We start from the raw sequence: 25,785 nt of genomic DNA, 5'->3' as shown, positions 1-25,785 counted from the left end.
TTCCTGACATCTCTACTTATAGTTGGGGCAATGTATCCAATAAGTCTGCCACTCTTACTTGTACGATGGCTTGTAACATTTGCTTTATTATATTGTTTTCCGATGTCAAACATACGGGGTTGGTTGTTGCCTCTTTACTATGTTTTTTTCCCTCCTAGACTGTCATTCAAGTCTCCTTCAGACTTTCCTTCTCCATTGGAGGATCCAAGTATGAGGCCTTTTTTGATTGGAATCTAGTGATGATAATTATTTCTTCGAGCTCCTCCATTCCCAACATGTTTACTCTATTCCCTTTTGGACAATCAACGTGTTACATCCCAATTTTCGCCCTAATTTAAAATGTAGCCGTTGTGATTCACATGAAGTCAGTTGACAGTTAAATTTGTTATAATCCTGCGAAATGGTAAGATGGTTAGTCATTATAATTATTTGTCACTAATTCATGGAATTGAATAGGTGGTTAGCTATTATGATTATTTATAACTTGTTATGATAATATGAATTAACTGCAGAGAATTTCCTTGTAGGAAGCACATCGAAGGGGTGGAAGCAGTGTCAGAAAAGAATTAGGCACAGAAGCATCACCATCACTAGACAAATGGGTTGAGGACCTAGCGACTTGAACATCAAGATACAATTGATGGAACTGCATGAGCTATTAAATAAATAATTTAAAACATAAAATAATTTAATTTAATTAATTTAATTGAATTATAAAACGTACCTTAAATGATTTAAAATGATCTTTCACCATATTATTATAATATATATGTATGTATGTACATATAGATATAAAAATGAAGTGGCACCATTATATTATTTTCTTCTAATAAAACAATGTCATCTCACTAATATATTTACATGTACATATATAAATATAAATTAGAATGATATTTGAATTATAACCTTCCAACTCTTTTTCCATCTTTTTTCTTTTTTCTTGTTTGTAACCGATTAAACACTTGGCATTCTTATTTGACAAATATTCTTTAAGTTACGGAAGCCAAGAAGTCTCTTTAAACCTTTTTATATGTTGAGTCGGGCGAGAGAAGAATGCAAGAGCACATTCCTGTTTCTTTTCCTTTTAATATCACATTCTTTCCTTGCTTATTGCGGCTCCATTTACCATCGATACTCTACTTCATATATATCGAGTATCTGCAAGAACATTGAAACCTTTTCCAAATTCTTAGCAGCGCCATTCTATTACTCTGCCGTATATACTCTTTTCTCACTGAAGAATTAAGTATTTTATACACTGAAGTTACGTCTACAAGCAACTGCAGAACAGAAAATTACCAATCAGTTTGCAAGACTTCAAATAGATTCAAATTTATATCAGGTCATGTGATGATCATCTCCAGTTAATGTTATTCCAATATTTTTATTACAAATTGATTTTTATATCTGCAGCTGTAGATTAATCTCATTTATAACTAAATAACTCTAGGGAGTTGCTTACCAATAAGCTTAGTGAAGTGTCCATAACATGGAATGATAAGTTATCGTTGCCAATAGACCTTGAAATCGGAATGGTATTTATTTCTGCAAGTTATACAGAATATAATCTTTCTAATCACAGATTGTGAACAGCTAAAAGTATATAATCAATCTTGTTCCAAGCATAACTGTATACTTCTTATAATTTCCTACTGGTTTTCGATTTCCATAACAGCTAAACTGTAGATACAATCATCGGATAGAACCTCTTGACAAAGAGTTATTGAAGATGCAATAAAATCATGATTTAAATATACAATTCGGAAATAAGAATCAATGATATTTCTGCTAGTTTTAAAGAACATATTCTTTCAAGTCACAGTTTGTGATAAGCTGGAAACATATAATATTCTTTTACCAATTAAGGATCAATAGAAAGAGCGGGTTGCTCTGAGATTCAAACACCTGGGACTCACTTGGCTATATAGCCAAGGAGAAAGGGTGAAGAGGTGAGAGAAAGGAATTTGCATTAACATGAAACTAAATCAAATGTGGTATAACAATGTTTATTACTATTAAAAGGAATCATTTAATAGTTCATGCATAATCATGTTTATTTTATTCTCCTGTTGTCAAGTCGAGTGGTGTGATTAGATACCAGAATGCTTAGTGGATGACAAAATGTTCCATGTCTATTCCACGTAGAAAGGGCCTTTCTCGTCAGAGATTGTGTGGAGATAAGTTATGGTCTGAGGTTGGGTGGTTAAGCCCCTAACAATGTTTCACCTCTCCACAAGTTGTTGGACGTGCAACAAACAAAGATAAGCTATGCATTCAAATGTTTGTCGGAAACAGGTATTTTTACTTTATGATGTATATTCAAGTAGAAGTTAAGATTAAATGAGTTGTACCATCATTATAGTTATTTCTTTAAATGAAAGCAATTCTTATCGTCAATATAATTGGCAACCAATTAGATCGGTTAATCTTCTAACTGAATATGGAATATAACTATAAGATTGTTATTTTAGTTTTTCAATATATAGAATAATGATTATGAGCATATCTTCTAATCTTATGTTGATGCCACGATTTAGCAATTTGAAAGGAAAGGAATGACACAGTGGTATCTGAATCCCTAAATGATACAGTTGTATCTGATGCCCTAAATGATCCAATGGTAATTGATGCCCTATCTGAAGCCCTAAGTGATACAATGGTATCTAATGCCCTAAATGATCCAATGGTAATCGATGCCCTAATTGATACAGTGGTATGTGATGCCCTAATTGATATAGTGGTATTTAATGGGTAATCGTCATTTGATTTTGATATAGTGGTATTGGATAGTAGTCGTCATTTTATAATGTTATTCTGGTATTTGTGGACTAGCCTGGGTGGGTTCAGAAGCATCCCTAGATTGTTTTCGATCTCGAATTCCATGGTATGTAAATTTTAATTTCAATAATAAATTCATTGTTGGTGTTTTCAATTCTTAGTTATGAAATTTTGTTTAACTGATTTTAACCGTAAATCTCATTCACATGAACATGACTGACATAATTGTCTTCCTATGAAAATGAAGTAATATCTGTAATTCTTAGATATGTTAGTTGTTAATTAAGACCCTGAAAGATTGGTTGTTACACAACGTCTACGTGATTCCCTAGCCCACACCATCAACACAACTTGTTTCATCCATTTTGGCACTCCCTTGCAAAGTGTCCTCATTTGTCACATCTTCTATACTATATCATTAGTTGGCCTTTTGCATTGTATTGGATGTGGCTTCGTGGGGTGTTGTTATTGTTATTGCTTCCTCGTCTATTATTGCAATACCCTCCTAGGGAGGCATCAAAGTTTATGTTCCTTGGAGGGGTAGTGGGTGGTGTAGCTTGTTCTAAGGTCAAAGGTACTTGTGCACTTCTTCCCTTTAAGTTGTATGGGCATTCTTTGAGTGCATGTCCCGCCACTTGAAAAATGTCACAAAATGAATTTTTGATCAGTCGGCCCTTGTGTGCCCTTATGTGCATTCCATACACCATATTTCTTTACCTCCTTCAGTCTCTTTTATTTCTTTCATCTCCTTCATCATTCGCATCATATCTTTACGAAGTGTTTGAATTGTCTTCGATTCTTCTTCACTTCCTCCTCACTACTAGCATCACTTGATTTCTTTTTGTTCCAGGTGGTTTTGTCTTCGCTTTCCATGTCCATGGCTCGATCCCATGCCTTTTTATAAGTGGATGTTGACACCACCTTCATTTTCCTTCAGATGGAAGGATTAAATCCTTCTATAAACCATTTGTTATTTAATTTGTCAGTTGGCTTATTTTCAAGTTTCTCTATTAGCTCTTTCAACTTTCTGTGGTAGACTCCAACGCTTTCGTTCTTACCTTGTCATGTGTTGTATATTTCCGCTACCACCAAATCATCATCTCTTAATAACTTGAATTCGGCTTCAAAAGCCTTCCTCAAGGTACCCCATGTTGCTTTCTCTTTATCTAAGTGGTTTGAGTACCAGTAAATTGATATTCCTTGCAGGGTAGTTGGAAAAGCTTTCAGCTAGTATTCTTTGTCATCCTGCCCTCTAGCCTCCCAAACAGTTATGCATGTCTTGCAATGTCATATGGGATCTTTGAATTTAGGAAGCTTTTGTGTGTCTGGTGTATTCGACATTCTTTTTTGATTGGTTTGCTGCAAATTCACTTGCCTTCCTGGTACGCTTCTACTCGGCTGAAAATCTTCTCCTTCACACTCACCTCCTTCTCCGCCTTGGTGGTATTGGTATTCCCACCTTCCAGGAGTTCCTAGTTTTGTCTGCCCTATGGTTATCTCATCGGAGATGGCTAATCTATCTTTTCTCCTTACTGTAGTTTCAAGTAGGTTCACTACCTCTCCGTCCAAACTTTGTTCTTCGTCTTCGTTGTGAGAGTCCTCATGCTGCTCTAGTTCTCTTTGTGTTTGTTGGGCAAGATCTTGCAACCTTCACCTCCTTTCCACTTGTTGTTGTGCTAAGAGTACTCACCTTACTTCCTCCTCAATATCTTCCAATTGAGTTTCCTTCTTGTGTCTCCTATCCTTATTAGAAAGGAGGGGCATTAATTGGTAGGTGGCGGATTCCCCGAGGTTCCTTCTTGAGTTCTCTATGTCTCACAGTTTCTCCACTAGAGTTTGTTCTACATTAACTTGTATTTGGGTCCCTCCTCTCTATAGTTCCTTTCGCGGAATCATTGTAGTATATGTTGCCTTCTCTACTCTCTTTGTATAGCTTCTTTGTGTTCTTCCACCTCCACCCGCCTACGTGCTAGCAACCATGGAAGGGTACCAACAAGATCATACACAACTCCGTTCACCACAAGTTCGGCCCATTATGTGCCGATGGGGAGAGCCCTTTGCTCCACCTCTAGCCACACATACTCATCTACTGCTATGTCCCATGCCTGAACAAGGTATTGTGTCAAGTGATCCTCCCTTATGACTCTGCTTCCTTGACATCGCAATCTGTAATCACTATTTGTTGGTCAAAAGGTTGGCCCATTATGCCTCCATCTTTCCCCCGTCTTCTCAAACCACAACTTGGTACTTAGGCAACAGTGTCAGAAATGTTGTCTACCAAATATGGAAAAGCCTTGTTTCAGATGTGGAAGTAGTCCTAGGCCAAATATGGAAGTGGTTCTATGCCATATATGCAAGTGTTTACCCACCTGGTATGGAAGTGATTACTTGCCATATATGGCGGTCTACTACCAAATACGGAATTAAATACCAAGCCTAATTACCAATGTTATTGTAGCATTCATACTACTTCTGAGAATAGCACACATATATGGCAAAATATATCTTTATTGATTGTACCAAAGAGGTACAATACCAATACCAATGATTCCCAATATTACCATCTCCCTTCCCATTCACTATGCTCACCACATATAATGCTCGAATTGGTTACAAGAACCAACCGTTGCAATTCTTGGTACATATGTATTCCCAACTACTTTATAAATTACCTCGATGACTTTATTGCAGCCTACAATCCTACAATGTTCTTCAAGGTTCCATTGGAATAATTGGCTTCTAATCTTGCCAAGTGTTGTTTGACACAAGGACATATAGCCTTAAAATTATTCAATTTTTCCCATATGAAGTTTCTCAGGGATATACCTTGTGTCCTCCATGCTTTCAATTTTAGGCAATGCACTTTACAAGGTTCAACTAAGATCCACTAAGATGACTGTAGACACCCTAAAATTGGCAAAGACCTAAAACAACACAAATTTCGATCAAACAACACAAATTTAAGGACAAAATCATATAACGAAGGAAAATGGCAGAATTTCAAATCAATGGTTACATCAAGTCATTAATCAATCGATCACCTATCAAATCAGAAAGGACTTAAATCACTTTAAAAAGAGGAAAAGCAATTCATAAAATCATAAAATGAAATAAATAAAGGAAAGAGGAAAAGACAAAAGTTGAAAATAAATGGAACATTTAATAAATCAATAAAAGCCATTTATCCTCTCAAAAGTGAAAATCCTACTTTTTGAAATTAAAAGAATTGAAAAATCCTCATTTATCCTCACAAACAAAGTCTGTTGGGACTTTTCCTCTTGGTGCCTTATGAGATATTTGCAATTTCACCATTATCCTCTAATGAAAGTAAAATCTTGATCCTTACCCCAACCCCCTTCTGAAATCCTATAAATAGGAGAGAAATCCAAGAGCAAAAGGACCCGAGTTTTAGGCATCTGCACTATACGCATATTTAGAGCTATCATCCATTTTAGCATTGTTATTATATAGAATTCATGTCATTTTGGTATCATGTTAGTGTTATTTTAGTAGTTATTTAACATCATTTGGCATTGTTTAGTATTATGCATGCACAATTTCTAGCATTCTAGTGTTATTATCTTCATATAATCTGCATTTTCACATAGATCTCACATAGACTTTTGTAGATTTGCATTCATAGCATACTCTCGTTCTAGAACTGTCACTAAGATGTTGGTCTAAAAGCAATTTTAGCAGTTGTAGTTAGGGAAACATGAGATGTTCATGGAGTCTTTGTTTAATAGTGATTTCTTGGGTCTGGAATAGTTCATTGCTATTTCGATTGCACTCTGCACTAAGGTCTTGTGAATAAGCGATTCCACCATGTACAATGACTACCTCCAAATCATGGATGCTTTGTCTTTTACCTTCAAGAAGCTATCAATTTGAGACAATGCACATTACAATGTTCCTTTTGCCTCTCTAACAATTAGTATCAAGTGCCCTTTGAGTAATGTATTTCAACAAATGGGGATCAATCATTGAAAGGGTATCCTTTCCTGCATGCTAAAGCCAAAGTTACCCAGCCCTCATATTCTCACACCGGGCATGGTGTGATGCCCACTCTTTAACATAGAAGGAAAGTTAGATTCTCTTGCACATGGCAAAGTTACAAGGGTAGGAATGTCACCAAATTTTTCTCACACTGTAGGAGAGTTGTGGATGTTCAAGGAAACCTACCCTGCTTTTGCTTAAAATTATCCAACCAGGCACTCAACTGAGCGATTCTCTAGTGAAAACTATCTAGCCAGGCAATCAATGAGAAAATAGTTACTCTTTCATTTGCTTGTGGTTTTAATACAATTTCATGTGAACTTTGATCTCAAGATCTAGTCTTTATCAACTCATTTAGTTTGGTTTCATCTCCCTAGTTTCACATAGTTACTTTTATTTGCATGATGAAATATTCAAACTTGTCTAGAATGTACACATTTTAGGCTCACCCTCTCTAGTTAGGATTTTCATTTTCAGTATTAATTACTTCCTCAGCACTTGGAGTTCATTTACTCATATAAGCTATTGATTGTTTTCTATTTCCAAGATGCATACATATATTAATAGTAACTACATTTTGTTGTCTTTTCAATTACAATGAAGGCATTGTTCACTACATAGTGCCTAATGGAGTTCATATCCTATCGTATCTCATTCAAATTGTGGTTCGCCACATCTGAATTGTAACATATATTTTCCCGAAGCAAATTAAGAACCATATTTTAAAGTAAATCTAGATTCATAACAAAATAACATAATGGTAGTTACAACAACTACTTCACACGAAGAGAAATTCTATCAAATTATTTCATTTTATAAAATAAAAAATGAGTAATGAACTAATCTAGTTCACATGAAAGAAAACTACTATAACTTCTATAACTAATTTCTTTCCAAGTCTATTACAATCTCCAAAGATAATGTAAGGATATATCAATTTCAATAACATGATCCAAGATTATGACAATGATAAATGAAATGTACAAAAGAATCAAGTACCATACATGAATCGGATGACAGTCATTGTGTTGAGCAAGCCTCGGTATCTGGTGAAGAGAAGCATTGTCATGGACTTCACCTCCAAAGCACGGACCTTAACTTATCCCCACACAATCTCATTTGAGAAAGGCCCTCCTTACCCCAGGATTAGACTTGGGGCACTATGGTCCTACCACCAGAGCATTTTGGTGTTAGAGCGTCGGCTAAACAACAAACAAAGTTGTGGATATCCTCCATCAACCTCCCCTCTGTCGGTTAGCACTCTGACCTCTAGTGATTGTTGTGACAAGCATGCCACTAACCTACCTTGGCCAAGGATTTCAGTGGGCTACTAATTTGCTAGATCACCCACCACTCGACTTAACAACAAGAGTTACGTATCGGACAACCATGAGTTGACTCAGTTTTATTTATACAGTTTTATGATTAGATAACTTTTATTTCTGACTCTCCTTTGTTCTTACATGGATGTTTTCTCCTCCCACCCATTTGGCTTGACCCTTCCAATCTTAGGAGTGCTTCCTAGGAGATCCAGAGATCATATTCAAATCAAGTATCAGATTGAGTATTCTATATTTAATGTTATATTCATGGCATCACAAGCTGATCTTATCTCGGAGGCATATTGCCAACACCTCTGTAAAAGTCAGGTTGATTAATTTGCACAAAAGTATTTTGGTGCTTGCTTACAAAGCATTTCATACACAAAATCTGCCAATGAATGTAATACGAATTATTTACAGTGATTCACAAAGACAACTTATGATTTTGCTTGACAGTGTTACTAGCAAACAAACTATATGCATGACATCGTAATGATGTTCGGTGATTGTATAACAGTTCAATCAGCAAACAATTCATAGCAACGTAATAAGACCAATGTTGGCATAACAATATAGCAACAAGCAATCTATATGAATGGAAGCATAGTAAGAAACAATGATTGCATAACCTGATATGTGCTGCCTAGAGCGGATTTGAGATCATTGGCCCATGATGCAGGCGGAATGCTAATTGGAAATGTTGGAAATGAAGTTGACAGAGCCGAATCTATCTGCTAGACTCACAATAATTGTAGAGCTTCTCCCAATGATTTCGATTGTTATCACAAACTCGGCTTGTTGTCATGAGATGGAATTGCAGAGCATAAAGAAACTTTTACAACAAAAGGTAGTCGCATGGACTTTGTGAGAACATAAATAAGCAGCCCGTAAACACACTTGAGGTTACAAGAAGAGGCGAAGGTGGCAGGTGCAAGCCAGCAATCAGTCCAAAGATAAATTAATTTCCAATTAAAAGAGTAACTCCATCAATTTGAATATTTAAAAGAATCATGAGCCCAATAAAAGATGGGCAATCGCTCAAATTATGAGCCAATATTAAAAATATTCATAAGGGTTATCCTTCCTTGTGGTTTTAAAATATATTGGCATCATGCTATTTGTGCTGCCTCTATTTGTGCATACATATATACATAAATAAGCATAAACTATTTGTGCATGGACTTTGTGAGAGCATAAATAAGCAAACTGTAAATGCACTCTCGGTTACAAGAAGAGGCTGAGATGGCGGGTCCAAGCCAGCGATCGGTCGAAAGATAAATTAATTTCCAATTAAAAAAGTAACTTCGTCGATTTGAATATTTAAAAGAATTATGAGCCCAATAAAAGATGGGCAATCGCTCAAATAATGAGCCAATATTAAAGATATTCATAAAGGTTATCCTTCCTCGTGATTTTAAAATATATTGGCATCATGCTATTTGTGCCACCTTAATTTGTACATACATATATGTGCATAAATTTAATCACATGATTCTTTTGTATCATTATATTGATTTACGTGTAAGTGCAAGTACAAATGCCAAGGTAACATGATCTCAATATATGGAAATATAATGAAGCTACACAATGATCTCAGATAGAAAAGGTAACAATTTTATATTATTTAAATGCTTAATATTTTCATGATAAGTGTTATGAACTGACTGGGTAGCTCATGGTTGTCCACGGTATACTCTTACTTGCCTAGTCATTAAATCCTTAACCAAGATGGTTAGAAATCATATCTGATGGCCTGTCAGTAGAATTTTGGTGCCCCAATACCTAGCTCCCATTTAGCAATACTTCCCCCCTTTGTCTTCTCTTGCAACGATGAAGGATTTCCACAGTAATAACATACTCCTCAATTTAAATTAGGATAACTATAATCAAAAAGTTATTTCATAATCATCTTAACGGCTAATCACCATTCCCACTAAGCAACTAAGTTTTATAACTTCTTGTAAACTAACAAGTCATCTTTACATGAATCAAAATGAACAACCATATTTCCATTTCACATGATCATAATATTCAACTGATCTAACTATCCAACTGACATTCGCATGAAATATATAATGGCTATATGATTATTTAAATCGGCAAAAATTTGGGATGTAACATAAATGGCATAAAATAACAGCTGTGATCAATTCCAAAATGCCAGAGGCTTTGGTGGAAAATTTGCTACTTGTACCTGGCATTGAGTCCAAAAAAAATCTTTGATATGTAATGCAAAACCTTGGGAAGCATTTCATGAATATTGGAGTGAATATAAAAGTTCTTTGAAATGGAATCACTTTCATATGCATGTCAACTTTCTCAAAACACACATATTTCCTTTTCCTATATATTAGATCACCGTAACCTAGAAAATTCACATATTGATAGATCTTTCACAAAAATAGACCAGTGGTTTAAATCCGTTACAAACTGCAATTTACCACACCCACAGTTTTTGTGCATTATTTTCTAAGATATCTCAGTAAGGCAATAGCCTAAGCATTACTTACCGCATGAAACCATGCATTTTCCCATGGTGAACCATCTCCAACTGAGAAGCATTCCATAGCTGCAAATGCAAATGTTTAAAATAGCTACTAAATGAAAATGCATTACGAAAATTGTTCTTCAAACAAGAACAGCCTGAACACTAGAACTTATATAGATGACCCAAAATATGTATTTACAGAAATTAATAACACTCTTCATCTAGCAGTGAACATGCTAGCTATTAAGCTTCTAAACCAAGGCCCTAGTCACTTGGGGAGATGAAGATCAATTCTGATCATTTGAAAAGCAGTAGCCAAATTTGCTTCATTGTTGTAAATTTTCAAATTCAGAGGGTTTGACCACCAATTAAATGTCAAAATGGCAAAAGATCATATGTAAACTTTAAACATTTAATAAGTACCAGAATATGCTATAGCTACAGAAGAGTAAAATATAGAATCATTATCAATATAACCTGCAAACTATATTTGTATATCAAACAACCCAAATTTAAACCAGCTTACAAGATCAGCTGTTTTTGCCTTTTCAAGCTGTTCCTTCCTGTCAAAAAAATAAACAGCAAGATAGATTCCAAAATTATTTTTCTGGCATGTCTATCAAATAACTCCATACCAACAAATGCCACTTCCAGCAAATCTTAATCTCATCACAAATAGTAATATCAGGTATTTTCTCCATATTTGTGAAAAACAAGATTTAATGAGTTTTATAGTGAAAACTCAGACTGAAAATGATATGTCATCCTAACAATTCAACAAAAGATCAAGTCAAATGTGTAAATCATTTGCACATGAAAAATTAAAATCACGTACGTGTAGATATGTTCTCGTTTATCAGATGCATGATCCATCAGGGTCTTACGAGCCCATTCCCAGGCACCTTGTAGATTATCATAATTAGGCTGGTAGAAGCAGAAATTGTCTGCAAGTTCCCTCCTTATGACCAATTCTTCAAGGAAAGCATCTACAGACTGGCATGAAGGAGTTGAAATTAGAGATCATCTAAATTGAAGTTGATTATTGGAGTTTAGGACCAAGAGGATTGAGCTCATACAAAATTGCACTTCACATGCACTACAAAGCATAAAACTGATACTCCATGCTACTAGAAGATGATATGTTTTTAATTTTACAAATAACAAAGTGAATGCAGTATCAAGGATAACAAATGTATACTAAACAACCGCATATACAATTTTAATTATATCAGAAAACATATGGTAAATTCAAGAAAAAGTTGAGTAGTCTTACCTTACTCAAAAAACGTATTGCACATTAGCTCGCACCAAAATAAACAATGAATGCTCAAAAGTGTCTTGCCAATAATAGCATAGTATGATGGTCAAATCATGGAATCTGATTCTTGCTACCAAGGTTTGAACCCCTACTGGGGTGCTATTGCTAATTAACCATATTGGGGATGAAGTCTCCCGTCTTTGGATTCACTAGTTTATAGCTCCTGTCAGAAGCGTTTACCCCAAAATTGCACTTCATGTGCACTACAAAGCATAATACTGATATTCCATGCCACTAGAATATTATATATTTTTTATTTTACAAATAAAAAAGTGAATACAATAACAGGGACACCAAATGGATACTGATCAACCACATATACAATGAATTAAATCAGCAAAAATTATCATAAATTGGAGAGACAGTTGAACTGTCTAAATGTGTTCTATTTTTAAGCATTCCATATTAGCTCACACCAGAATAAACAATAAATGCTTGAAGTGTATTGCCATTAATAGCACTGTGTGATGGTTTTATTGCTGAGTATAAATGTTGGGGGCAAAGTCTCATGACTATGGCTTCACTAGTTTATAGTTCTAATCAAAAGCATTTACCCCAATAAAATATTAAAAACAAGTGCAACATCCTAAATAGTCACTCTCTGCAAATTGTATTCCCGCATTAATGATTACTTGGGATATCCTATTCCTTACTCATATGCATAATATTAACTTACTCTAGCTGGTATTATACAAGGCACCACTTGGAAAACACAATCTTTCACATTGCCTTTCCCAGGCATCACAAGGATATTACAATCTGTTGTGAGATTTTCACACTCGCCCCAAATCTTAGGGACCCCCTTTTTTTTAATCGCCTCGGCAACTTTTTGGATTGCCCAAATTTTATGAGTTTTGAAAATTTCACGCCTTGGCACCTTCAGGACAGATATGGGGAAGTTAGATTAATTTTCACCCGGTTTCAACTTGATTTTCCAGAGCTATCAATTTTGTCCCTAGGCCGAATAATTTTCTAATTTAACTTCAACTTGGCAGGATAATGTTGTGAATTTTGTACTTAGGCGTTTTCTTTTGAAAATTTGGTCTTAACTCTGTAAATTTGGATAATTCTCAAAAGAGAGATTTTAATTAGACTTAAGTTTTTGGAAAATCTCAAATTTTTCTTTGGTGAAAATTTTTAATTTTGTCGAAATGAGGAAAAATGCAAAAAATCGATTTTTGGTTCTAAATGCAATTTTAATTTTTTAATTTTTAGCTTGGAAAAATCGATTTGGTAGAAAATTGCGAAAAATTGGCTTTAATTGGATTAACTGCCTTGAAAACTTTTAAGTTTTTAATGAATTTAGTAATTTAATATTGAAAAAATGACTTTTGGTTAGCCAAAATACAATTTTAATGATGTATTAATTACTAAATCCTCATTAAATGGCAATATTTAACACCCTCAAGGCCATTTAATTTCGTCTTGCAATTGGAGCTAATTGGTAAATTTAAAAGTGCAATTTTCTTTTTAGCAAAATTAATTTTTTTTAAGCTAAGTATTTAATTGTGGTCCTTAACTTGAATTTAATTTTTGTTTTTTGTTTTCTCCTAGACCATGTAGGCCAGCTTTATGGAGAAAGAAAATTGGCTATAAAAGGAGTCTCCTCCCCATCTCATTTTCACAAATCATTTCTTCCTCTCCATGTGGGCGAATTTTGTGGAGGAGCAGATTTTTTTCAGACTTGAGCGAATTTTGTGGAGGCGAATTTAGTGGAAGGCAGTTTTTTGCATGCTTGGGCAATTTTTGCTTGCATTTTTTCATTTTCAGACCTTGGCATTTTTTTGTGGGCAGAATTCTTGCATATTTTGGTGGTTTTTTTCCTCCATTTGTGGGCTGCGATTTGTGCCCTAGGTAGATTTGTGGGCAGATTTCAGACTTCATGCTTGGGCAAATTTGAGACAAAGGCAAAATTTTCCATCTTTGGCATTTTATTGAGGCAGATCTGATTCTGATTTTTGAGCAATTCATGGTGAAGGTCTGATTTTTTTTCTACTTAAGACTGCATTTTTTTATATCAGATTTTGGCAATTTTGTTGGGAGAAGAGATACATATGAAAATTTGATTTTTGCATAGAAGGCAAGTGTTGCATAGTTTTAGGAGTGTAAATTTCTAATTTGCAAAAGGGTTTGAACTTCTTGAGAGTCATATCCTAGGTTCCGAAAAGTCACTGTAAGTTTATCGGTTAAGGTGAATTTTCATCATCTAGAGTTGCAAGGAGTGCTTAAGCTGATATATCCATCTTTCGTTCTAGGCTAAGGATTGCTCCGCTTGGTTCTTCTTGCCTTTTGGTCCACCACTCTACCATCCCGTAATAGGGCGATGAGCATGGAGGATGATAGTGCAAATAAGAATCCCAAGCGGGCGAACACTAAGAAAGACAAAGAGGATATGACACCCAATACTTCCTTCTCGAAAATGAAGAGAATAACTGACACCAGTATCTGTACAGTGGACATGATACGGATGAGGGACAAACTGAAGGAAGGACAATCCCCCTTGGCAAAAAGGATTTACAAGAGTGGAATTGTACACGCAGCGGCCTTTCCTCCCACATTGCCTTGTCCAAAATTGATTATGGAATGTGCATCCAGATTTGATCTAAACAGTAATTCCATCATTTTTGATGGAGGGAAGAGAGTGTTGGCCAGCATTGGCGAACAAGCAATTGAAGAAACATTTAACATTCCCCAGTACAAGGGCATGCCAATTGTAATGATGGATCAAGCAACTAAGTCATTTCAAGATAACCAAGGGGCCTATTATACTCATCTAAAGCAGAATTGGATACGCAAGGGAAGGAAAGGAGTTAACAGATCATCGAGGCTTACAGTGGCACTTGATTTTGAGAATATTAGAGAAGAGGATGTCAATGAAACAGATTTTGGATCGAGGTTGGATGAGTTGGGAAAGGTTGCCATCAGGAAAAAGCAATTGGGTACCCTTTCCTCTCTCAGCGCTTTTATTGGATTTGCAAAGGAATATGAGAAGGATCATGAAAAAAATACTACAAGCAGCGAACAGCATGGCAAAGACAGCGGAACTCAAGGCGAAGCACACACCTTGTCCTCCTATGAAAGAAGTTAATGAAAGGCTAGCTAAGTTCATTGCCTTAGCTAAGAAAATGAAAAAAAAGAGAAGATTTATATTAGAAGATCATTTGATGTAAGCCCGAGTGGCAATTTCCCTTTCTTCTAGAATAGGACAAGTGTCTATTTTTGATTGGCCACCATTTTGGTGCCTTCTCATTGGTTGCCACTTTTTGCACTTTTTTCATTGGTCCATTGATGAGGCGGCGGCTTCTCATTGGCCGATGGGGTGGCAACCCTAATTAGGGTTTTGAGGATCTAATCTGGATCGTTGATCTTGTTTTAATCTCCACCATCCGTTGTATTTCTGGCCCCTATAAAAGGCCATTTGCTCTCATTTGTAAAGTGTCGGAGAAATTGTTGCGAAAATAATACCAAAATTGCTCTCTTTTTCATTGTTGCGATTGGCATGTTGATCAAGAACATTGGGTGTTATTGCATGTTTTCTAATTCCACTTAGTTAGATTTTCTTTCAAGTTGTTTTAAGTTGGTTGCATTTGAAGTTGTTTCAGTGAAGTTAAAGTAGATGGATAGTTGTATGGTAGCATTGGTAAATGTTTGATAGGGATCAATACTAGGCCACTAGCATCCTAGCGGCTGGTTGGGAAGCTTTGTGTGGTAAACTAGTCTATTATTCCTTTGAATCATTGCACCTGTGGAAGTGAGGCCACTGGTCAGCTCTCATTAGGTTCGATCCCCAACCATTTGCTAACCTTCCATTCATAGGAGGAGTAGAATAGTAAGTAGCTGGGTAGTCAAAGCTTAGAGAAGCAAGTTAGAGTAGATCAAGTGATAGAACTCATCCATTCACCTTCCACAACCATCGCTTTCCCATCAACATCATCATTGGCAAACACACCCTCCATCATCGTGACCATCAACATTATTTGCCTCCGCACATTTGACAAACCAAGTCACCATCGCTTTCATTCCACCAAAGTCCAAGTCATCCTTGAATAAATAGCGTAAGGCCGCCTACGTGATTAGCAGCAAATCACATCAATAAAACTGAGCGAGTATCCAACGGTGTAAGGAACATTGGAGTTATACTCATGTCTCATGAGCATTAACTTTTCAAGAGAGGAGTTGTATGTTTAATATCTCGTATTGAATATTCAAATCCTAATATGTTATGTAAGTGATACAAAACTCGCATCAACATAATCCAGCAACTCATTTGACCCCTAGTTAGTTTTTGCACACACTAACATCCATATATTTGAGTCACTTACCAATACCCTTTGTGATGTTCTAGATCGGCCCATTAGCCAAACCTTGTCATGTCTTCTATTCAGAACTACGAGAATTAATAATGTTTCAAGATAGTCCCAATCACTTTACTTTCAAAGGGACAACTTAATATTATTATAAAACCAATAAAATATTAAAATACGTTTTTTCAACACTGTACACAAAATGCATTTCAAAAAAGGGCTTCTGGATGTAATTTAAAACAATTGTCAAGTACTTGGAGAGGAAAAAAGGAAATAAATAAAAGTAGGGACTAGAAGCAATTAGCCTATAAAAGAGAAGTCAAACACTCACATCAGAACATACATTATCCTTTAAGATCATTTTCAAATATGAATCTCAAGTTGTATTCAAGGATGGAAACCTTTGGCTGGCAACATCTGAAGGGCAAAAACCCTCTTTGAATCTCTTCAGATTTGAAGACAGAAACCCTCATCTCTCTTTGGCCAGTTCTATTAATGGATCATGACTGTGCTTTAATTGAAGAATGATTTAGATTTGCAAGAAAAATTCTTTATTGAGAGTTTGAATTAATTCATATATCGTTGGTTTTCACTATTTACTATTGTGTGAGAATAATTTATTATTTTGGCTAAATTTAACATTACCATTTTATTAATATTTGTTGCTTTTAATTACTATAATATTAGCAAAAATTATTTGATGAATTTTATTATTATTGTTCTGTTTCTATTTTTATTACTCTCATACTGCTAAGAAATCCTTGCTCAGCCCTATGAGAACAGACATATAAAGGTATCTGTTGATTTGATTACCTTTTAAAGGCTGCTGCAAATACTTTACAGGGGAGGACAGTTTTAACAAAGTTCAAGCAGTTGTTATAAAGACTGCAATACATGTTAAGGTGCTGTCTCAGCTTGAGTAAACTGCCACAGCCTATTAAGGCGGGGGGAGGATGAACAATACAATCCTTACTATGGTTGGTTTTTGCAAACAGACAATAGATTAGATCTAGGTAGTGATACTATTCATCATTTCATTTAATGTTAAATGTTAGTTTACTCTTAAGTTCAATAACTATTAGATGATTTATTTATTGTAAACAAATTATGTTGATGGAATTGTTCAGGTATACTCCAATAATGGACATTACATTAAAAATCAACAACAGCTCACATGACTTATAAGTAATCATAATATTTATAATTTTCCGCGGGAGAGTTGTTCCCAATTTTTTTACAAAATCTCAACAAAAACTTGCAAATTCAATGGAAAAACTTGCCCACACCTACATATTTAATGCCACAAAAAATAGAAAATTCATTTTGTATCATGTCTAGAGTCCTTTTTTATGGTACTTATTTTTCACAGAGCATTTTCCATCTATCTACAGGTGTTAGGGAAGTGAGAACAAGATTAGCTAAGTAATCAGCTATTGTTCAGCCACATTCCAAAGGTATGATTCCTTTTTTCAATTTTTGTTTTGTAATTTCATTTGAAATTTGTAGTGATAGGTTTAGTTATTTGTTGTTCTATTTTTTTATTTGATTTAGTTTATGGTACCCACTAGGGATTTTTTCCATTTAATCTGCTATGTAGGTTTTATTTCCATTTTTCCAAAAACAAAAAATGGCTTATCAAAAGTCGCAAAGTGGATGAACACAGTCCCCAAAATACCATTGTGATAGCAAATATCATCATGTAGTACCTTTTAAAGGATGGAAACACACAAGAATATATAAGACACCTTCCCACATTAAAAGTCTACATAAGCATATGGCATCGCTGCAAGGAACATATGTGATGATAAAAGGAGTTATAGAAAAGCAGCACCCAGATATGTGACGCTAAAGAAGGAATATATAGTATTATAGACAATACCCAAACATATCTGATGTGTCTATATATGCTTACAATTAAGACTGTACGTTGTATGATAATACGTAACATAAAGTTAATAGAAGACCTACCTTACGATGTTAATGAATGTGTATACTTGTGCGGGTATTTATGTTATCCATATGTTATCTACCACTGTTTTAATTTCCATCCTATTACATCACCCTAGAGTTATTTTTCCTAAAATGAATAATGTAAACCTCAAGCTTGCATTTTATTGTTAGCATTGCATTCAAGACCCTGGTTTGTTGATGCGTGGGAAGAGAAATTACAGGAAAAGGGAAAAAGTTCTGTGGTAAGGTATACTATCAGAAAAAGGAGTATAGAAGAGAAGAGATGTACGTTAACATACACTAGGTCCTATCATAGGAGAGTAGTTAGGCACCTAAGGTCAATAAATAGAATGGAGGAGATTTGAGGAGATGCAGCTATTAGAGAAAATCTAATTTAACCATTAGAGATGAATAAAAGGATTAATGTAACTCCTGATCAAAAACACCCATGGAAAAGGAGATAACAAGAAGTTAAACAAAATTTTGAAAAAAATTAAGATGGCTTAACAGATGCCATGGAAGAAGAAAAAAGATTGAAACAACCCAAAGAAGGGCAACAAAGGTACCACAAAAGGGTGATGTAGCCAAGGAAGCCACAATTAATCATCTGGAAAGGGCTACTGTTAAAAACCTAAAAGTATTGAAAGTAATGAGAATCCGCCAATAGAGGAATAGATAGTTACTGTGGCACTCAATAACAATAAAATAAACAAATAGCTATCCACGTAAAGAGAGCAATAGAATATTGTAATAAACCCCACAAGGTATTAGCTCAAATCCAACAACATTTTGACATTGAATCTAATTCTAGCTCTTTTTGATAACCCAATTCCTGATATGGGCAAGGTGATAGCATATACAGGTTTAGAACAAGGACAAAGGAATTATATTACAGGTTTTGGTAGCTAGCAGATCAACTTACAATTCAGCAGTCATAGAATTGCTCAAGCCAAAATGGTTGATAGTGACAGTGAATCCTGATAAAGCCAAACCAGTTAAATACAAGCACAATTGCATCAATGCCAAAATGGCTAACTAGCTCACACAATTATGATACACATCATGCAAGGAAGAGAATATACCAAAAATAGATATGGGATTGAATGAATGAACTGACCAAGATCATTTAGCAATTAAAAAGGTTCCAACAGAGAACTGACTCATAGAAGACTATACGAAGTGAGGGAAGTGCCAATTATCTTCGATCAAATATATAGAGCTGTCACGCGATAGACTTGAATCCTCTCCAAATCAGATTTAAAACTTTATGTCATAATTCTTAATCAATTGAATACTCTGGTCTTACTAACCTATCTACATGCCTGGACCTCTGTACAGAGATCCAATGCAACTTATATGCTTGTGAAGAAAGACTGAGATTAATGAGATATGTATCAATTCTAAAACTCCTTGGCAGCCTCTGTTGCATGCTAGTCTTACAAGATAAAAATTGAGAAGTTCAACCCTTGCAAGTGTATGCTATCAGGATCCATATGTAACAAAGCTTTACATAAAGTTCATAGATATCAATAACAAATTAAAGAGTTAATCCAAATGTTCTCAATAATCGCTAGAGTACAGAACCATTCAATAATCGCTAAAGTACAGAACCATTTACCTGAAGACCACTTCTGTCATCTTGTAAATGCAGATGCAATTTCTTATGGTGATACTTAAAACTGTCTCAGATATTCTGACCAAAAGGCATCATTTAATCAAAATATTTAAGAGAATATAGCCATACTGAAATATTCATGTTGAGCAAATAAAAGTACCCATACCTTGGGATAAGCTTTCCTGAATGCACGAGCCTCCAAAGCACATCGTTGCGAAGAAATCTGGCCATAATGCAAATAAGGAGATAGTCCTGATAAACCAGTAGGCTTTGCAGGATCATTCCGATCATCAGAATAGTTTTTTAGCCTGGTTGTCAAAAATCCATTCTTTTTCCCAAGCAAAACCTCCTTAGCTGCATCTTCTCCAGGTTCACACCAATGAATTTCAGGAACTTCTGCTCCCTTCCTGATGTATCAGACTAACGTTGTAAATACAAGAACTCCCCTTGTTGTCAAGTAAAATTTATAATATCTGGAATGTTCTCCTTACCTGACAGCCATAACGGATATACAACAGATTACCTGAGAACATTATCAAGCAGAGTATCCCAATCTATGTCCACAAGTGGCTCAGAGCACCATTTCTTATCGGGTCCTTTGACATCAGGAAATTGAACAAGGAACTCTGGAAGCTGCTTTTGGATCTTTGCTCTTATGGTACGTGCACCATACTCTAGTTTGTCAGATGCTTTCCACACCGGCACAACATTGTGGGCATCTAACTCATGAACAGCAATACCCTCAGGTATTCTTTTGCAAATGGTCTCCCTCCATACTCGACCTATATGTAAAGGTGAGAAATCCATGACCAGAAGAGAAGCACCACATCTTTGCAAAAAATTGGGAATGTTCTCCTCTGCTTTGCCCTGAAAGGGGACATTCATAAAAATAGGCAGACACCGACATTAGCAACCACATTACAAGCATTCAACTGAAATGAAATGAATCAGATTGTTTTTAAACTCAAACTATATAACATATGCTAAGCAGACAGAATTACGTATTAGTCTTTGCACATAATACACAGGAAATGGTCTGCATCTATAATTTATCGAAATTTGCAAGTACACAAAATACAATTTTTCCATGAAGATTAGGCTCAGAAACAGCAAAACATCCCCCCATCAGAAGCTAAATGAATCGATATTGCACTGCACTTTCTCATTGCCAATTTGTCAAAGTGGAGAGTGGTATACTTTCCATAAACAACTGTGATCTTTTTGTATGAAAATATCCTCGCACTGACCTGAAAGACACCTAGTAAAGCATTTGGTTGTCTTGTGTCAATGGATGAAGCTCAGAAAGCAGTTGTAGACAGTGTATCTCTAGTTTTGTGATGAGACTAAAGCTGACAAATGTCATATGCTTGCTGTTCACAATGCCTTAAGTCTTTAATGATGCCTAGTTTTACTAAAACTGGGAAATGAAGAATTATTATTTTACTTTCCATAGGCTTAAGTGGAAGATGAGGAATAATTTAATAATTTAACTTGCTGTCCAAATAACTTCTAGTTGATATTCGAAGTCACAATTTATGTTTTATTATTATTAAAAAAAAATGTTTAGACAAAAGGGACAAAAAGTGCTGCTAGGAACGAAGTAAAAAATAATGTTATTCAAAGAGGTTCTACAAGACACTTTCAGATTTAGGGAAAACAGGAAAATAATAATAAGTCATTACATTTCCTCAAAAGTGCCTATAAAAGGAGTAGAGGATAGATAAAGCTTACCAATTCATTTACATTATTATCAAATTCAGTTTTCTTGAGATTTATCATTGTTCCTCTTTTCTGCCCTGTGAAAAACCTTTGACAAAGAATGGGTTTGAGGACAAAAGCCCTCCTATTTGTTTAACTAATTCCATTCAAGGATTACCACTGAGCTAAGCAGTTGCAAGATAGTTAACAATTTTCAATTGGTAGTGTGTGGGTAGGAATATTGTCAAATTTTTTAGGGATTTGATGTGATATGTACAAGATTCAAATTCAAGGTGGTTATTAATTAATTATAAGACAATCTTCTACTTGCTAAACTTTTATAGGCACAAAAAAGCAATCACGTAAGATCTAACAATTAGGAAACATAAGATCTACAAAGAAAGACTGCTTGGAACTACTATCCAAAGCTAGCCAGGAAATAATATAGTCTTACAAGTATTTGTAGGCACCAGCACATTGGAGACACTAATCCCCACTACTAAGCACCACCCTAGCAAGAAACACCAATCTCTTCTATTGGGAGGCACCAACCTCCAAATGAAATAAGTCTTCACTTTCTTGCATATTAATTCCTCAATAGATGATGATCATTAACATCTCCTTCATAAAATCTTTTTGTTGTTAATGTTGTTGCTTCAGTCAGATTGAATTGACCTAAAGTTAATCCCCTATGGTTATTGGTTGAACGGTAATGCATTTGAGTAATCATCATTTACACACACACACACACACACACTTACTTTGTTGTTAATAATGTCTAATGGAAATTAACTTACAGTAGCCAATATTGATTAACATAGAGACATATCTCTTATGACACATGTCTCTTCTACTCCTACATATATGCATTTGGATCTGCACTTGGAAAACACATAAAAACATATAGTGCCATTACATTTGCAGAGATCCTTAATTCTTCAACATGGTATCAGAGCAGCACTGCAAAAACAAGAAGCACAGGCAGAGAATAGAGAAAATCAGAGACGGCATAATATGAAATGCACAAATTTATTTGTGGACGAATCAATAAAATACATTATCATTTGTGATGGAACAGAGAATTATTGCGTCAAACAGATATAGTAGAAGTCAGCATGGATATATATCTGATATTTTGATAGTGTCAGCGCTGAAACGAAAAAACTTTTAATTTCAAGGACAATTGGCAGAAGTCTATCATCCATCACAAGATGTGCAACGGTGACTTATAAACATACAGCTGCAGCAATGTAAGATTGAAACCACCAAATGATTTTTAAAAGTGCTGCAACTAGGTATCCGATCAATGATGGATGTGTACATGATTTCCTGAGCATAATTATGGGCCATGACTCTGATACAAATTTCCTTTCTTTCAATTGTGACGCACTTGCTTCAATCAGCAAACTCTCTGCCTGTGACAGGGTTCATGTTGGGTGCTCGAAAGTTTTTGTGATAGCTAAGAAATGTATATGATGCAATGTGTTCACACACATACTCTTCTTCAAAAATTTGCTTTTACTAGAATGATATTACAATTTTTCGCTTACTTTACTACAACTTCTCTTTATATCCCCCTTTATGCCTATTCATTAAGAGTAGTGATTTCTTTGAGAGGAGTGATTCCCCAAAGTGGTTGGCCTCGTTGAAAATGACAAATTTAATTCAATTCCACCAAGCAGGGTGACTTCTCTAAGAAGAACGGCCACTTTAAAATATAATAACTTTAATTTAAATGGGATGACTTGAAATATGGGCACCAAAAACAGATGAGGAACAATCAGATAGTTAAATCATCATGGAGATCTACTATTTGATTCTCCTTTGACATTATGACATTATGACATTTTGAAATCAATGATAAACTATTGTGATGGTGATTATCATCTGACATCAATGACAATAATTCTAACATATCTAATATTTGTTATTGGTTGCTTGATGCTTTCCTAGGTGTACTCATTTGGATGGAATAAGCTCTGGTACCAATCAATGTTGGAGTGATTCCTTCACGAGTTAATTTTAAAATGTTCAAGTCTTTGAAATATCAGTTGCATGCAAGCTAAAGGGATGTTGTGACCTTTAAAGGCTACTGATTTAATATTTGTTCTGAATGTTGTCCATCTTTAAAGGCAATCATACCATTCAAAGGAAGTTTCTTATTTTGGCTATAATTTTCACATGATATTTTCTAGGATTTCAGTTCACAAGAAAAAAGTATCAGGTCCCAATCCGAGGTCCTAGGCCAATTCGTTGTGGGTCCAAGTAGGGTATTGGCCTTATCATGTGGGTCTAGCCCTGCCAAACCCAAGGCAAATTTTACCTCGACTACATTGTATGCCAAACCTAGGAAGAATTTGAAACTTTTTGACTTTTTGAATCTCTTCTTATTGCAAATGTGAAATTCCACCTCACCTCCCCACCACTCCAACCCTATATTTTTGTCCATACGAAACATCTAAATGGAAAAACTTATCTCTTTTTGCTATTGTGAATGCAAAAAAACATTTTGCTCTATTTGTTAAGTTTTTTTTTCCCTTTTCCCTTGCACAAAGACAGTTGAAGATTGATTGTTGAGTACTCCAAGTTGTTTGCTGTTCTACTTATGCATTTGCAAGTGTTGGTTTGTTATCAAAAAGACCATAGAGGAAGATTTATTTAATACAAGTAAGTTTTTTGAAATTTTTTGTTTTCTTTTCTTATGTTTATCTATACAAATAAACTTTCTAGTTTTGCTTTTAAGCTTTTTCGTTTTGGTTTATTTTGAATGTGTTGTTTAAAGGACTTGTCTTGCATATTAAAATGATGACTTGTTCTCACTCTAGGAGCCAACCTACCTTCAAAACAACCCACACTCTCCCCTTCGAAAATATGTTAAAATGGTACAACTTCCAAGCAAAGGAGGTTACAATGGGATTTGTGGTCACTATAAAAAAAAAATATAACATCTCATACAGTTGAGTGAAAGCCCATCTATGCTTTATCCCTCGCCAAGGTATCAACTATTTTCCAAACACCCAAAATGGTAAAGGCCTTCTTGGAAAGGAAAAAATTTGGCATATATTGAAGAGAAAGAAAAAGAAAACTAAGCACTACGGAAAGATCTGCAACTCATCCTTTGGTAAAGACAAAGAAAGGATCAAAGGCCTCTTCTAATCTTCAACCTACAAAGGGCCATCCACTTTTGTCCATATGTGATGAATAACCTGTGATCTCTACACCTAAGTGATCAAAGCAACATTAGAAAACAGAATCCCAAAATGAGTTTAGAGAGATTGCCGATCACGATGTAGCTAGATGTCTCTAATATCTAAGCTAATGTATCAACATTCAATGTTGTTCGGTCACCATATTTGCAAAAAGATTGTGAAATCAATTAATGAGGTACAAGTAGCCGGGTTATGAGAAGATGTGTACTAACTTATCGGACAAAGAGAAAAAAAATGTACAAGACTCCTTCAAACCCATAAAGAGTTCACGGGTCAAAAAAGGAGTAGCCATCATATCTAATGGATGCCAAAATGCAAGATATCCGTCATTGATCAATGTTATTGACATGTCTCCTGAAGGGTCAATGTTTTTTAAAGTAGCACATCATGAAGGACAAGTGAAGGATCGTGCGTTTATTGCCAACATTCTTTGCCAAACCATTAAGGAAGTGGGCCCTCAAAGGTGTTGATAATTGTAGCTCAGAAAGATAAGTTAGAAGTAGAATTCGAGTTGGACTCTACTTGGACGAAGTAGAGTTCAAGTAGGACTCTACTCTAAGGAAGTAGACTTTAGTAGGACTCTACTTTATCCACCTAACTAATTAAAGTAGTCACCTAAGAAGTAGATTTCAAGTTGGACTCTACTTGGAGAAAGGAGAGTTCAACTAGGACTCTACTTTATGGAAGTAGACGTCAAGTAGGAATCTACTTAAGGAAGTACAGTTCAAGTAGGACTCTACTTTACCCAACTTCTATTATAAAAGGAAGGTAAGGGATAAAATAGAGTTCAATTTAATTTTTTCTCAACGACATTGAGAGATCAATTTTATTTTTCTCAAGAACATTGAGAGATCAATTATCTTTCTCAAGGACATTGAGAGAGAGAAAATCAAAGAGGAGATTTATGAGTTTCAGTAGGGCCAAAAGGAGAAAGTTTACAATAGTTAATTGCAAAGGAGAAGGTAGCAATACCAAGCATATTCCAGGTTTGATGTTTTGATTGTAACTTGCTTTAGAGCCATTTTCCCATGTACTCGATGCTCTTGAAAGATCTTAAGTTATTTTGAAGGGTGAACTGATTGAAGAGATATGAACTATGCATAATTG

At 35.2% G+C, this 25,785-nt stretch overlaps 1 protein-coding gene across 2 annotated transcripts in view; it reads right to left on the bottom strand.

Moving 5' to 3' along the window:
- Positions 1-25,785, bottom strand: part of PHR1 (photolyase 1) — a 95,180-nt gene that overhangs the window by 45,045 nt on the left and 24,350 nt on the right. For both annotated transcript variants that reach the window (XM_089802117.1, XM_089802116.1), the window contains 5 exons: positions 20,295-20,638; positions 19,938-20,178; positions 11,420-11,577; positions 11,111-11,147; positions 10,607-10,665 (listed from right to left, as the gene is read on the bottom strand). In XM_089802117.1, the coding sequence (XP_089658243.1) occupies positions 10,607-10,665; positions 11,111-11,147; positions 11,420-11,577; positions 19,938-20,178; positions 20,295-20,638 (839 nt within the window). The remainder of the gene's footprint in view (positions 1-10,606; positions 10,666-11,110; positions 11,148-11,419; positions 11,578-19,937; positions 20,179-20,294; positions 20,639-25,785) is intronic.

Source organism: Cupressus sempervirens, chromosome 9, assembly GCF_028749045.1.
Source record: "Cupressus sempervirens isolate cs-2001-9-10 chromosome 9, ASM2874904v1, whole genome shotgun sequence".
In the NCBI taxonomy this organism is placed as follows: Eukaryota; Viridiplantae; Streptophyta; class Pinopsida; order Cupressales; family Cupressaceae; genus Cupressus; species Cupressus sempervirens.
Note: the sequence above shows the minus strand (reverse complement) of the source record. Positions and strands in the feature narration are given on the sequence as shown.